This window comes from Falco naumanni, chromosome 11 (assembly GCF_017639655.2).
Source record: "Falco naumanni isolate bFalNau1 chromosome 11, bFalNau1.pat, whole genome shotgun sequence".
In the NCBI taxonomy this organism is placed as follows: domain Eukaryota; kingdom Metazoa; phylum Chordata; class Aves; order Falconiformes; family Falconidae; genus Falco; species Falco naumanni.
In genome coordinates this window covers 17,173,168-17,189,340 of record NC_054064.1, presented here as the reverse complement: position 1 = coordinate 17,189,340, position 16,173 = coordinate 17,173,168, and the positions used below count along the sequence as shown (strand labels likewise).

Sequence of the window (16,173 nt, the reverse complement as noted above, 5' to 3'; positions counted from 1 at the left end):
AGCAGGAGACTGTGGGGAATTTGTTGTGGAGTGCCAGGCAGACTGGGTTTTCCAGAATACTCTGGGTCCAAGTATGTGTGGAAGCCACCGCACGGCGAGCACTGTAGGGAAAAACTGCTTCTAACTGGGAAAGAAGGCATCAGCAAAATGAGACTGTGCAAAGCAAGAAGCGGGAGGATGTGTGCTAATGACAGCTGCTGTTATTTGTGATTCGGATCCAGATTTGGGCCCCTGGCTCTGGTGATGTTCCCTTCACCACCAATCCTTGGTCTCCAACACTGGGATGTAACCACCCTCTCCTTGCCTCACCTCTGCATTTTCAGGCGGCTACAGCCAGCAAAGCCGCCCTGTCTTGCCACGTACCCACGTTAGGGTGGAAGTCCCCCGGTTAAGTGACACACGCTGTGTGGCTCACCTCCGAACAACGGGAAGAACACCAAGAAGCCTGTGGTGTTAAAAAGGAACATTTTATTGCAAGAGATTACAGACCTGGCACTACGGCCAAATGTTTCCATTACATCAAAATTGCTACCCAAGTACCAGGCAACAGCACCTACAAAGCATGGTGGATTCAAATATCTGAAATCATAACGCAGTTGGCTTTTTTAAGTACGTACCACCCTAAAAAGATTTTTTTAAAAAAACAAAGTCAAAACTATAAACCCCTTTTATTTTAATATGAAACTGGTGTTTAAGTATCCAGGCCATTAACTACTGTGATAAAAAGTGGAAGTCTGTTGACCACGGTGCTCAACTAAACAGGCTTTGTTCACAGCCCTTGCATGGAGTTAGAAGAAAGTACTTGTTATTTGCTGTTAATTTTTCCACATTTGCGCAACAAACTTATATCTTCTGTAGGTTTTCAGAATCTGGTAGATTTAATGAATAACACTTCTTTAAAGCACTAGTGACACGCAGGCAATCCAGCCCCACAACCGGCCCAGACAAAGCACTGGAGTCAAAACACTTTTGCAGGAACCGACCTCGCCATCCCCATCCTGTGGCGCTGACCTTTGGAAAACTTTGGGTGGATGCACCTCTCTGAGCCCTAATTCACCACTTGCGTTCCTCCTGTGAGCCACTTACCTCAAAGACCTTGGTGATCTCCCTGAGCGTGGCTGAAAAGGTAGAACTTTGAACCGGCACACAGCTCAAACACAGCCTGGCCCAGGGCACAAGCCCCAGCCGTTACGAGTCGCCCATCTCTGGCACGTTGGGTGCCCGCTCTCCTTCCCCAGTAGCTAGCGTTACCTACTGTCTGGCCTGTGCTTTCTCTCCCCTTGAGAAGAGCCAGCAGCTCATCTCCTGACGCCACCGGCGGGGTGAGGCAAGCCCTGGGGAGGTCTGAGCTGATCTGCAGGCAGAGCTGGACCACCTCGGCTTGCGGGAGCAGCCCGCCTAATACAAGCCACACAATCCACATGAAGCAGTATATGGCAAACAGAAGCAAATGCCCAGGGATCTTTGTGAGCCAACATTTGTTATCCACTTGCCTCCATCTCCTATTTTCCATGCATACAGCCTGAACATGCTACCACTGGGCAGCGGCTACCACAGGCACTTCAAAATTGCCTTTTGAAGGTCCTGCAGAAACATCACTTCAAGGAATGCAAACAGAGTTTTAATTTTTTAAGATGATTTGGAAGTATCACTGGAGCTAAGGGATATAGGCCATCTTACAAAATGTGGGAGGTGGGGTCTTCTATAATTTCCAGGTTTCTCTAAGCATTCTCAAAATTTTTTCATAATTTTCCAGAGGCTGCTACTTAAAGAGACCTTTACCAGACACTAGAGTAACTCCAGAAACACATAAAATTATGATAATGAACCAAAACCAACCAAATAAAAATCACTACGCTAGCCTTTACCCCACAGCAATCTAGCCAACGTGAACAGACTAACACTCGTGTTTATACGTGCGGTTCTGGAAGCCCAGCTCTTCAGCACAGACTGCCACACAGCCTCTCAAGCCACACATCTCAAAACATGAGATTCGTATAATATAGAGATTTAATTAACTCCGTTCTATCATCAGATTATTTAGAATCTCTGTCACTCTGGAAAGGGGAATTTGTATCTCCTTGCAGGCAGTGACAGAAGATCTGTATTTCCAAACAGAAACCAAGAAAATGAAGAGCTCCATTTGAGGACTGGAGGCTAAAGAAAGCTTAAGGGTAGTCAGTTTTGTTTTAAGAAGATCATTCAGTCTGTATCAACCATATATGCAATTAACTTAATATATACAGAAACTGTAGAACTCTTCTGATTATTTCAAACTATATTGCCAAGGATCTGATGCAAGCAGGGTACACAGCTCCAGCGCACCCACTCAGAAAACCTGCCACTGCAAACTGCTGCTCCTGATCAAAAGAATCTCATTTTGGAAAATAATCAGGCCTTGAGCTAGCTCCCTGCTCTGCAGACACAACCTTGCATTTTAGTGTTACACAAAGCAGCTCACTATTGGGGTTTAATGAATTAAATAGAATTAACTAGTTTTTATTATTATTATGAACCTAATAGAGTTTTTTTGCTAATGCAGAATTCTGCACGGTATGGCTTCACCTTACAAGCTTTCTTAACAATACTAGATAAATATCATTTGCACTCAATTGATTTTTTCATCTGTTAAACAGCCACAAAATACGGTGCTCTTACAAGCACCCTTTTTGGTGAGAAAGGTAAACAAGCACTCTATTAAAGCATTATAAACATTCAAGGTGATCTGATCACTTCCCTCTATTCCGTTTCCACACATTGCTGCTACTCTTCCATTTTCACAGCATATAAACCCCCCCCACAATCATCCACAAATTTAGAAATTCGTTAGTCTGCATACATATAATTTGTCTGCAATACACTTCAACATCCCAGTTACCTTTCCTAAAATCTCTAAAGTATTTTTTTCTCCAGCCTTTACATGAACTGATACAGCTTTCCCAGTTAAAAAAAAAAAAGGGAATAAATTTTGTCAATAAAGCTGAAGTTATCTGTAGCAACGTGTACAGTAAAACACCCAATATCACTCATTTAATGATAGCCTTGACAGAGCGAGGATGGCTTTGTCTCAGGACTGTCCTGTACAGCTGTGCATTTCTAACCCACCTATTTTTACCAGACCGTTAACAAGCCTTGTGTGTTACCTCTGAACCATGCACATACAGGAAGACAGACATTTATTCATATTTTCCACCAATCAAATGTAATGTGTCTGTGAACAAGTCAGTTTATTGCAAGTAAATGTACTTTTACTTAAGATCATGAGAAGATTCTAATCTCAAGCAAGACAAATCAATTTCACAAACTTAATTCACACAATGCAAATAAATGCTTCACATTATAGACATTTAGATTTTATTTAAACCTTTTTATTTAGAGATTTTTCTGGTAAGGAGATATACCATAGGAAAGCAATTTCACTGGCAGTGAGGTATGTATATACTCTACCAAAATACTCCTCTTGTTTTAACTGCTTTTAACTTTATTTACATATAAAGAAAATATCAATGCATATCCTTGGCTTAACTACAGTATCGGTTACCCTATATGAGTAAAATGAAATGTTACTTGCATACAAAATTGATTTGTAGAGGAATCTAATTTGATTTAAACAAAAATCATGTTCTGAAAACAGTTTAAATGAACAAACACAATTCAGCATGACCAAGACACCTGCACCATATTTCCATCCTCACAGCACATTTATTTCAGTAATTCTGTAAGTAGGTCCTTAGCATGAGCATAGTGTTACAGTTTTCATACATATAATCACATCCAAAACAAGCTCTAAAATTTAAGTTGTAAACATTCTCTTCATATGTAGAAACATTTCAATCTGTGTTCAAATTTTCTAAAATGATCAATCTTTTAAACAGAATTATAAATGAAAAGTCTACTCTAACCGTGTAGTGAGCAATGCTTATTAGTACATTTCTACAGTGTTAAATAAAATAGTAGAGAGGCAAACTTCTGTAAGCAAGTCAGACTTTAAGTAAATCATCATAAAGAAACAAACTTGTTAACAAAAAGATGCTTTGTAATAAAGATAGTTGGATTGAATCTACTATGATACAAAAACTTAAGGGTAAATACCATCTTTGTTGACAAGTAGGAGGTAGCATGGATGCACCACTTTATTGTCAGTGAGAAATGCAACTGAAGTAAAGAATATTTCCTTACCACAAATTTCCAGTATTATGTACATATTTCTCTTAGAAATTTGTTTAAACAAGTTTCCCTCCACTTTTTAGTACAAAAAGCCTCATGTGATTTAAAAAAAACACGTACACACCTAGATAGAAGAGTACTAATTGCCCTATTTGAATGAAACAGTCTCTTGAACTATGAAGTACATGATATTTAATGCCCTAAGTTGAGTAAATTGTATTAGCAGTTCTTGGTATTATACAAAACACTACATACATACAAACAAAATATAATAATATCTTATTTTACTATGTAATTCTTTTTGGAATAAACAGAGCCTTGATTTGGGTAACACTGAAGAGAACATAGTTTCTTTGCTTTATTAAAATCTGTCTTTTAAGTACCCATGTGCAACAATTTAAAAATGGCTGCCATACATGTAATGGTCTTGTATTGATAGTGAACACAGTAACTGACAAAAACATAATAAACCTTAAAAACACATCTTCCACCCTATATAAAATATAAAGACTACTTACTGTAACTGTTAAGTATTCAATTTAGTTTGATGTTACTGTAATCCACTTCCTCTATTTTTCTGTCTTTAGCATTTATAAACATAATTTAGTGTAGCAATTTATTTTAAAAAATGACAAAGTATTTCAAATTTACATCCAATTAAAATTTAAAACGTTTCCTTGTTCTATGATGCTGCTTCTGCCATCAGTAAAGAAAATGAAGTTTCAGTAATTGAAGCAGGCTTTTTAAGTAGTGATGTGACTTCAACCATGCCAGCTCCAGTCCGTGGAAGATTTGCGTTGACAATGTGTCGCTGCAAGTGCTTTATCCAGTCTTCTTGAACAGACAAAGGTCCTCGAAAGACCAGACCACAAAACCTATGCAAATATTAAAATTATTCCATCAAGATATATCTAGCTTTACTGTAAAACTGTAACATAAAAGACATTGAGTGGTAAGTCCTGATTTTCTTTTAAAGTTTGTTTTTACATATTTTAGCTGAAAACCTTAGTAACTGAGTTCATTTATATTATATTATAGGAAACGTCAGCATGAAAAAACTGCATTTTTTTTTTTACATTCTTACTTTTTCTTTTTACATTTCTTACATTTTTAACGCTGCAATAATAATCTGTTGTTCTTATGTAAGGTTTATTTTGAAGGACAGAATATTACTCAGACATGACCAGTAAGATTTTAGTTAGAGAAAACAGCTGGCAACCTAATATCCAAATATGACTGATTCAAGTTCTTTTGTTCAAATTAATGAAAATAGGCAATTGCTTCCCCCCTCTTATTATTCAATTTAATCACAAACATTCACAGGATACAGTCTCAGGATTAAAATTAGCAAGCCTTTAGGAATGTGTTCTTTCAATTAAAATAAGCCTATGTACCTGCATCTGAGTATGTAAACTTCGTCAGCACTATGAGGTAAAGGCAGCATTTTTTTCTTGCTTCCGGATCTTGACCTTGACTTCTTTTGCTTACAGTCTAAAGCTAAGAAGAGAAATTTCCATATGTGAAAGTGATACTTCAACGAGTGTTAACTAAACAGAGATATTTAGTAAGCATCCCCTATAGCAGCAGTGAAAAGACATCTACCTCCTTGTTATTCTACATTTAATTATAATGTAAATCCGAAACAATTACAGCATGCTCTAAGAAACTTACTGGCAAAACACATGAAGCTATTTTTTTAGTTTAGCACAGTGCTTGCTCTTTAGAAGACTAGATAACTGACATTCAGCATTAAACTGTTGTTTTAGTATCAGCAAGGACCTACTAACCTATTGCAGAATTATATAAAAGCAAAGCACCACTGGAAACTCCCTTTCATGTATAAAACGCCGTCAAAATCTTGGAATTTGTTCAGTAGTTCAAGTACCATTATAAGACGACTCATGTTCAACCAAGTTACAATTTCACGAAGTTGTAGCTTTCAGCTAATACCATCAAGAATTGCTAGTTTGAATATAACACCTGCCATTTATTTTCAAACATAAAGCAAAAGTTTGTCCTTTTAATTTAAGAATGTTATATGAAGCTTCCCCCCTTACTCCTGCCTGAATTCTAATGCACCTTATAAAAATTATGTATTAATCCTTGGCAGTGGGAGCTTGTATTTGGACAATAAATGGGGATGGCAAGGCCGCTTTTTAAATTCAGTCTAGCATTTGAAACTATGTATGAAAATGTGTATGAACAAGAAACACATAGCAAATGTGTTCAGTTAGCACTGAGGTCCATACCTCCCATAAACAGGTGTAATAGGAATCTGTAACAAAACCTGGAGATTCTAGGAGCCAAAGCTGGGGAATGAGGGGATTAAGTGAAGTTAATATTGTTATGATGAATACAGCTGATAAAGCTCAAGAAAAAACAGTAAGTTTGGGATTGCTTGAACTGAGAAGTATTTCTAGCTTTACTCCAAAACACAAGACACCAACGCTAAAACTCCACAGAACCTGAAAGACAGTAATAAGTGGTATACTTGATACCAAAAAGGCATAACACTATGCTACTGAAGCAACTTGGCAGTAACATCTTCAAAAATTGTTACACTTGTCTGACTCCTGTAATATAAAACAGAAGAATAAACCTCTTAGTATTCTGAAGCATAAGACATCATCTGGTGAGGCAAAACATGCTGATTTAAAGAACACACAGTCTTGATTGCATCCTTCATTTTTCTCACATCGTCCAAATGAGCACCTCTCATGCTCTTACCCTGTAGCCAAACTTTTAAGTTGTAGGTACACGAGACATTTCCCAGTTCCATCCCCAGCTTTAAAGATTCCTACAGTATATCTAGAAAAATTAGAATGACTTTTTGATGTTTGAAGGTACCCGAGAACTAATCATAAAAATAGAAAGCAGATACCAACCTAAAGAGAATTCCTTCAGACCCTGGGTCAAACCATCATTAGGAAGATGAGGGCTCAACAGCATTTTTTCTGACAGCAACAATGAAAGCAGTCTGGATATAAAGGCAGTAACCCAAGGTGGTGGGGGGGAGAGAGACAGAAATGGCCAAGATAACTTCTGGAAAAGTGAATAGGTAAGGGGTTCTTAATGCTTTATGGTCTCATCAAAAGCATATTCCTTATATAATCAGGAAGAAAAAACCTGCTAACCATCTTTCAGGCTGTAGCAACTACCGAGTAGTACAAATATTTTACATACCGCAACATCAGTAACAACATCACCACAAATGTAAGCAGATAAAATACTGAAACCCAGAACCCATTCTCTGAAGAGAACTATTTGCATGAGCTGTGGCTTATGTGAAGCAGTTATTACAGCAAAAGCTTTGCCATTGCTGATTTTGCAGAACATCATGGGAAGGAGGGAAACAGAAGTCAGTATTATCTGAATGCAGACATATCCACGAGTTGCAGCTGATGTCAGTTAGTTGATGTCAGTTGAGATGAGAGGAAAAAAAAAAAAAGCAGTAGACCGCAGTTTCCTCCTCCCAGAGAAGCCTACATGCATTTGAAACAAGAACAGGCTTATTTCTTTCATGTTGGCAAACTTAAGACATCCATTCCCCTCAAGAAATTAGATTCTACTCACATACATCCCAAGCATTTCAGAGATCTTTCACTTTCTAACTAGACCTGAACTGGTCCTCTGCAACAGAGTTCCTGAAACCTAATGGCTTTTTGTGCGTGTGTGTCATCTTCTAAAAACCCTCTGAACTACTGTGCAGTCAAATAGACAGCAACACAGAAACTGCCATATGCACCAGGAGGGGTAGTTTCTACTTCCCTGAAAGGTACCTTTCCCAAGAACAATGAGAACACAAGGAAAACAAAAGAATGGACATCTTCCCCGAGCCGTTTATGAGAGGCTCTAGATAAAGAAACTACAAAACAAAGAACAGAAAATACCACAGTAAAAGACGTCAAGAAAAAAAATTCAGATCACTCAATGCATTCTCAGAGTAGCTTAACTAAGACTGGAAGCCGATTTGCCCAAGCAAGATGCTGTTGCAAGGGGTTTTTTTTGTTCCCTTTGTCTTTTGATCTGGTGAACATATTCCTTCACATTTTAATGGGGCACAAAGCAGCACAAGTACATTTTCAAGTTACTCCAATGGAGCAGGAATGTAAGTGGAGAAAGAGCAATATCTGGGTAAAGCTGATGGAAAACCGTAATTCGTAAACGAGTTATCAGATACATGTACCGGTAACTGTCACAATTTCATTTTTGTCTATCCAGAGAGCAACACATTTAAATGAAGTCACATGCATATACTGAAGTACTCTTTTGATATGATGCTTACAAGTGCTTGCAAGCATTACATCAGTCACACCACTGCCCCACCCGTAAGAAAGCATAGCCATGTTCTGACAAAACTTAGTTACTGCTCTTCTGATGCCTTTACTGTAACAAAGCATGACCTCCTCAGCAGGTATGTTTTTAGCACTTCCCAGACGAGACCAAGCATAATTTAGCTCTAGTAAGCTGCATGGAAATCGCAGCAAATTGCCAGAGAGAAGCAGGAACTACCTACCATTAGCACTTGCTTTGTGGCTATCACAGCTCCCAGACTACCACCCTGCATTTCCTGTACAGGCCCAACTCTTTTTGGAAGAAGCCTCCTTCCTTCAAGTTTGGCCACCTGGTGTTTCCTAATTGCTATTCCAAAAACATTTAGTAAACAACCAATTATACCACTTCATCAAACTTCTGATACAGCATGACAGAGAAAGAACCCATCTAAACCAAAAGACAAACAAACTTTGGAGAAGTCTCCTTGAGGCACTCAAGTTCAACTTCAGAGCCCACTACTTAGAAAAATACAAGCTAGGTAAAAAGGCAGATATAAAAGCCTTCTTTACCTCCACGACCGCTTCCATGAAGCAGATGGAGACAGGAGGCTGAAATGTGCATGCCTAAGAGAACATGAATTAGAAAAGTCACCATTAGAGGTCCTTCATGCCATTAATTTTGAACCTCACACCAAATGTCGAGTACATCTATGCTACTTTGCACGCTCTGTCTTGATGTCCCCCAACATAGAATACTTCTCATTTCAGGAAGACCAAAGCTAGGTCTTTATTCAGACTTCATTATGTTTGTCATAGTGAATGTAAGCTAACGCAAGTTGAATAATTGAATGCACAAATGGATCTAATTAACCATTTATAAACACCACCCAGTAAAAAATAATGAATTATCTTTCTTGCATATTTATTCACTAGTTTCTCAAATTCTATCACTTGCTATCTATCCTCATCATTACTGCACAGTAAAATGCACTAAAAAACCCTCCAGTAATTTGCTCCCTGAAGGATTTTATAGGACACTAAAAATTAGCTCATTGTGCCAGCTGATCAGTTATAACTGTAACAGCACAGAATAAAGACACACAAAGCCCGCAGATCTGATTTCTGCTGTAGCTGTATATGCTTCCACAGTAAACTTCCCAAAGCTACAATTTTGGCAAAGCAACATTAGAAATTATTTGGAAGCATAGCAGCTGCATGAACTGCTACTTCAGCCATACCACTGGCTCAAAGGCCAGACTCCTTGCTCTGTATTTTATTGTTCTGTCTCGAATTTCTGAAAAAGCAGGCTCCATTACATAAGCAAAGACCAAAGAAGAAAGTGGTGATTCCCGGAAGATGACAGCCAGTAAGAAGAGACTGAGTATGTGAAAAGAGTGAACAAAGAAAAGATGTAAAAAGCCAAGGTGCAAAAGAGTATTAAGAGACTTTGGGGGCAGGGGGAAGAGAAGCCTGGAGAGAAGAAAAGGAAGGAAGCTGAATACACAACTGTGCCAAGAAGAGTAAGATGCATTTTGAAGATTTTGCATAGGTCTGTCTAATGCTTTAAAGATAATCCGAAGAAACAAGCAAGTTTGCCACATGCTCTGAGAAACACTTAACACGTTGCTATTCATCAAAATAAGTATAGAAGGAAAGTCGCATCTACTCAGGATGAGCAATTAAATCATTACATTGGTCAAAATTGGACTGCATAACAAAACAAAAAAATTAATGTTCCAGTCAGACCTCTGAAGACCATCACACAAGCACTAACACAAAAGCCAGTCACTATCAAAATGAACCTAGACAGGTGTTTGCTATGCAGTGGATCCATACTGCATAACTATAGGCACAAATTAAGTTTAATAAACACTAACCTTGAACAGCCAACAGCCTAGAAAGTTTCACTTCTAGGATCTTGAGTCTATTCTCAAAATTTACCATTGTGCTTAACTACGTCTATTATTACTGCTAAAACTGTTCAAGGTGCATTTGAAAAACAAAACAAAAAAAGGGTGAGATTTGATCAAATTACTGACTCTGAAGAAGCAGGGCATCTGATAGAAAAGCAATACGATAATAGTATCAAAAACACGCAGACAACTGAAAAACTGAGCAGAAGACTAGTATGTAAGCTAACGTAACACTAGGAAAGGTCTCACTTTGGTGACATGCAGACATGACTATGTTTCTCTTACTAAACAGTAATGCCTAGATAGCTCCCACAGTTGGCAAATAATTACAGAAATTACAGCATTCATGTTTACACATAACTATTTAATTGCAGCAAGAAACTGAGACAAATATTGAGCCAATATGATTTCTTTTCAGTAGTTATGTTTACTTTAGAAGATACAAGAAAGGCTTTGTGAAAACAAGAAGAACATGTATAAAACTATCTTCATTGTCTCCACACAGGTTCCAGGCTGATGCCAAACTGAAGACATCTCAAAATTGCCCTGAACTGCAACCATTTTTTAGTAAGAAAAATGAGTTCTCCTCAAGAGTGACACTCATAGCAAAGTTTAAAACTAGCGAGTGCTACTGAAATTTTGGAATAAAACTTACAAAGCCGAATATCAAATAAAACTGCTGTTTAAAAGCGTATTTTTTGGTCCACAAGCCTTGCATTGAGCTTGCTTGAACAAAAAGTAAATTGGGCAAAGTTTACAATCTTTGCAGTTACAACAGTTTTAATGGTAATGACTGAGTTAATACAAATATCCATTGGTTGCACAATGTTGTAATAGCTAAAAGTTCAGCCTCTCTAAGCCATCAGTTTCAGTGAAAGGCCTTTATCGACATGGGACAGGCTATTCGTCTGGCTCAGCTCCAGCTTCTGAGATCAAAAGACATTTTTGTTTGAAGTTTTGTTCCTAACCCTTTTTATAAGCTTTGCTTCTAACCTAATTTTAAACAAACTTCTAGGTCCAATGATACAAGACTCCAGAGTTTTCTTTCAGTTTTTTTAAAGAAAGTGGCAACTGTTCTGATGAGTATGCTACTGCTTCACTAGCAAAATACATTTCTTAAAGAAAATAATTAAAAATCCCTGAAAGCACCTTCACAAGCTACCCTCACTTTTCCCATTTAGCAAAAGGGAGGCTGAGGTACAAGGAGCTTGTCCGGGATCCAATCTGTGTACTATCCTGTTTGCCACAGTGTCTCCTCCACTGAATTATTGTTAAGATTTCAGCATGCAATTTAAATATGTAGCTACTGAAAAATATTTCACCAGTAGGTATATAAGCAAAGTAACTTACCACAGGGCTATTATCAAATCACAGCAGTGGTAAATGAAGTCCGCTATCATCACCTTTCTACTGTGTAAATATGAAAACTTTCAGAATCACTAACTGAAGGCATACACTCCTACACATCGGATATTATTGCATCTGCTGACTTCCTTCTAAATTTACTTTGTTATAGCATTAACTTAGTATAACGTAAGACCTGGCAGCCACAGGCCCAGTTTGTAAAAGTATTTCTTTTAGCCTTCTGCAGAGAAAGCCTGAAACTCAGTTTGTCATTCTTATCATAAGGAATTACATCTGCAGATTAAAAAAAGCATTATGCAGTTTTCTGAAGCATTATGTAGGAGTCTGCGCTTGTTGACACAGAAAACTGATGGTTGTTCTTGTTAATTATTGAATATTCCAGACTTCATATCTCCAGATTTTCCTCATTGTATTTCATCTCTGCTCCCCTATTTGCTGTTGATCATATGAAGCTCCACTAATTTCAGCAATAATCCAAGTAAACTCAGAAATTGCTTACAGCCAAGCAAACTGCAAGTGTCTGGAAATAAGTCGAAATATGGAATATTATAGGAATTTCAAAATGAAGTATGTTTTCATAAAAAACATTAATAGCAGTGCCAAATGCTGTACTACACTCACTCCATGTCAGACCAGGTAGTTTCTGGGTTGTGAGCCAAACAAGAATATGCTGTTAGAAATACACAAACTGTAAAATTACTTGCTTTTCCTGTTTTAACTATAGTATTCTTAGTAATTATATGCACTGGATTGTAAAAATTACTTGTTGGTTCATTGTGTGGTTGTTTTTTTTTTTTTTTTTGGGGGGGGTTCCCCCTCCTCTAATTTTTGAGGTACTTTTAAACACTTCATTAGAAGGTTAACTAGCTGGTTTGGAAGCTGTGATATTGTAGAATGAATTTAAGCAACCACCTCTTAGTTTTGCTTACATACCTTAAGTGTTGGATCCAAAATAAATAAGAATGAAAATCAGACATGAGAGTGGACAACAGCAACATACCTTTTCTTAAAAGTTGCTGAAGTTTTATGGCAAATAAATTGTTTACCAGCAGAAGCTTCAATATTATTTTGAATTAACATATGCTTTTGTCCAGTCTGATGAGGAAAATGTATCATAGACAGACTTGCTTTTACATCTGTAACAAAACATACCTGTCCCAGTCAAAAGTCCAGCACTCTTCTTTCGTGCATAAGCGCGTAAGTGGTTGGACAGGCTAACAGCACTTGTAAACGTCGTATTGCAATGCACACACGTTCTAAGCTTCACAGGCATACCTATCATTCAAAAGAAAACTATAATCCAGTTCTCTCTTCAAAAAATGAAATTCTCAAAGCGTTGTAAAAAGTTTTCTGCAATAAAGATGGTTTAAAATATATTCACTGCATTGACGCAATTGTTTAGTATATTAGAAGGATCCAAGTTAACCGTTATTAGTTTTCCATGTAGTGCTTTAAGCCAAACCATGTTATTTGGAAAAGAACAGAAAGGAGGCAACCTGAGCCCATTAGGCTACTCTGTGTTTAATACCTGCTATCAAGTTCCTACAGATCTCCACATTACGAAGCTCTAATCCCAAATTCAATCCTGCAATTTGAACAGCACAATTCTGTTGAGAAATTTCAGAGCTTGCAACATTTCCAATAAAGAGAATTTAAAAAGTCTAGTCGAGAAAGCAGTAATTGAAAGTGTTTTACCCATAAGACTGATGAGCTCAATACTAAATTAGGCTGCTGTTGAAGGATCAGAGAAAAAGGTGGTAAAACACACCACTGAACAGCTGTTAGACAAAACATTTTGTTCAGTGTGTTTTCTGTTCATTACACAATTAATAATGAAAGATAACGATTTGAAGTTTTTTGCCAAAATATTTGTGCTAAATAAATGATGAAGAAAGCAACATGCTATTTATCACAGGAAAACAGTGAAACAATACTGACCTCCTCACTTACCAGACAAAGAAAACCATTATAACTTATCCCCTACTCAACCCTACCATAATGTTTCTCCCTTTATTTTACCAAAGACATATTGTTTTGGTCAACTAATCAAGTTCTCTACTAATAAATTATTAGAAGAATAAATAAAAAAGCTAAAACTACTCAGCTGGAAAGCCTGTATTTGCAGGAAAGAAAGAATGCTATTCTCCAGCAGCCCACAGGAGACATGCTGTTTTTTCAGGCAAGTTACAGAAGAAGAACACCTGGTTGGTAAAAACCTTTTTAAAAACTAAATCCAGAACTAGGAATATTTGCCTTTTTAGGAAAAACAGAAGAATTTCAACTTGATGTTAAATATTTTCTTATTAACTCAACTGGCACAGTGCGTTAGTTGTCAAATTCTGTTACCTCAGCCACAGATAAAGGCCCCATTTGTAATTGTTAGTACTATGCAAGCATATGTTTATTTTTACCTGGTTGTTTATCACAACCAAACAGGTGCTACCTAGTATTCAGTGGTAAATATTAAACAAAGTAATACACAGTGTCAGGTTTGGCAAGCTATTCCTTTAGCATTGTTTTTCAAATCATTATGCCTGTCAGAGATATACTTCCTTCATTAAGCAATCTCCCATCTTAAAGGACAACCACAGACGTCCAGAAGACATTAAATGTAATTCTGTTCCACCTCTACTATGTCATTTTAAATGTCATCAATCTTAAGAAATTGACTACCACACTTTTGTAGTCCCCTAAAAGAACTTCTGAGCACATCAGACTATTGGTTTTTTTATTTGTTTAACAGAAGACAAGAATATAGGTGAAAAAGTACTAGGCACTGCCAGTTTTACTAACCTGCACTGGGTAATGACAAGAAAACCAACAGAACCAAAAAGTCAGGAGTATAAAAATAAGATCCTGCTCCTCGATCTAAAGCATGCTGCAGCATTATAAGGTGGTGCCCAAACAAGAAACAGGTAAATGCAAGCTCTACATACACATTAAAAAGGATGTTGTTAAGAATTCCCCAAGACTAGAAATAACGACAAGTAGGTCTAAAAACATCACTCTAAAAACCTGCTCCATTAGTATACAGAGTATCTAGGAAGTTGCCTATAGAATTGTTTAGTTAGCACAATTCTCAGTGGAGGGGCACTCTGTCCGTATCGGTCAGGGGCTATGCGTTAGAAACCTGCTGGCTACAACTGTATTCCAACAAAGCTTGAACCAGCACAGGTCTTCACTCAGGATAGACAGGCCCTAAAGAAAGCATGTTTCTCACAGCAGCCGCAATTTTGAAACAAACAATAATTAATCTATGTTGTAAGAGTACATCTGCCTAAAACCATCCAAATTAGTTGACAGTGATTCACCAATTTGGAATATTATGCATTTATAATGGTATCAACAGTTCTGTTAGTTTGAGCAAATGTTGCTTTGCACAAACCTCAAAGATTTAAATGAAGTAGCTCCCAAACCAGCTGTTTCAATGCCCAGAAACAGGGTTACAAGCCCAAACATTTCAGAACTGTTAGTCTACCAAAGATGCACAGACACTTCAACTTGTTATTGCAGGATGTGTCATCTTCCTTACTGAGGCTCATTTGGAGTCCGCTTTGAATTTGTATGCCCAGCCACATGCAGAACAGGAACTACGTTCCACGCAAAAACCCCTCAGTGGTGCTAAGGGTTTTTTTCACTTCAGGAAAAACATATCAGAAAAATTTGCTGTGCTACCTCTTGCAGTCAGTGTCCTCTGGAAATGAAACAAGAATGAAATGAACAGAATCCCAAACAAAATACTCTGCACTTGTATGTTTTCTACGAATTAAAGGACTCTTTGGAAATGTTGTCAAGACAGGTAGAAACATCTTCTTACCTGACTGCATAGTCAAGTCCATTTTTTGTGGCTGATACATCAATGGACTGTCTTCATTTAATGGAAGAACACATTTCTGAACAAACCTCTTTCTTGCAGTTTGATTATGAATCTTTTGTGGAGAAATATCAGGATTTCTTTCTTCTCCTAACCTCTTATTTTTCAGGAGTTCTATCAGTGTAAGTGACTGATTTTTTTTTTCATCATGTAGTACTGCTTTTGTTTCATCACATTCATTTAGGAAATTCAGCCCTTCTTCCTCCGATGCAGACACAGATGTATCTTCAGTCTTTAGGCCATTATGGTATGCTTCAAGAGGTATAACATTCTGAGATAAAAAGTCATCATTTGATGCAAATTTCTGAGCAACAAACGGTCTGGGAATAATGCGGCGACTGTTCAAAGCCTTTAGGATTTTTTCATACTTCTCTTCATTTTGCATCATCTCATTCAGAACGCAGATCGGAGACTTGTGTGCGTCCCACTTGGTTTTACCAAGCCTTTTCAGGTGTCCTCGCACATGATTAGACAATCCAATTTTAGTATCAAACCAGCCTCCACAGAGCTGACATGTATGCTCAGAAGTTGTTTCAGATTTCTCGATCGCTACAAAGAAAACAATTACCATTTTTTTTTA

At 37.5% G+C, this 16,173-nt stretch overlaps 1 protein-coding gene across 12 annotated transcripts in view; it reads right to left on the bottom strand.

Annotated features, from left to right (window-relative positions):
• Positions 1–448: 448 nt before the first annotated feature.
• The window catches only part of ZNF644 (zinc finger protein 644), an 80,828-nt gene continuing 65,103 nt past the window's right edge, over positions 449–16,173 (bottom strand). For 7 of the 12 annotated variants that reach the window (XM_040610812.1, XM_040610813.1, XM_040610811.1 and 4 more), the window contains 3 exons: positions 15,537–16,142; positions 5,562–5,664; positions 449–5,042 (listed from right to left, as the gene is read on the bottom strand). In XM_040610812.1, coding sequence (XP_040466746.1) covers positions 4,850–5,042; positions 5,562–5,664; positions 15,537–16,142 — 902 coding nt within the window. In that variant the 3' untranslated portion in view covers positions 449–4,849. Of the gene's footprint in view, positions 5,043–5,561; positions 5,665–7,052; positions 11,696–12,871; positions 12,995–15,251; positions 15,414–15,536; positions 16,143–16,173 lie in introns of those variants that run through there. The other 5 variants (XM_040610816.1, XM_040610817.1, XM_040610820.1 and 2 more) reach the window with 5 other exon arrangements.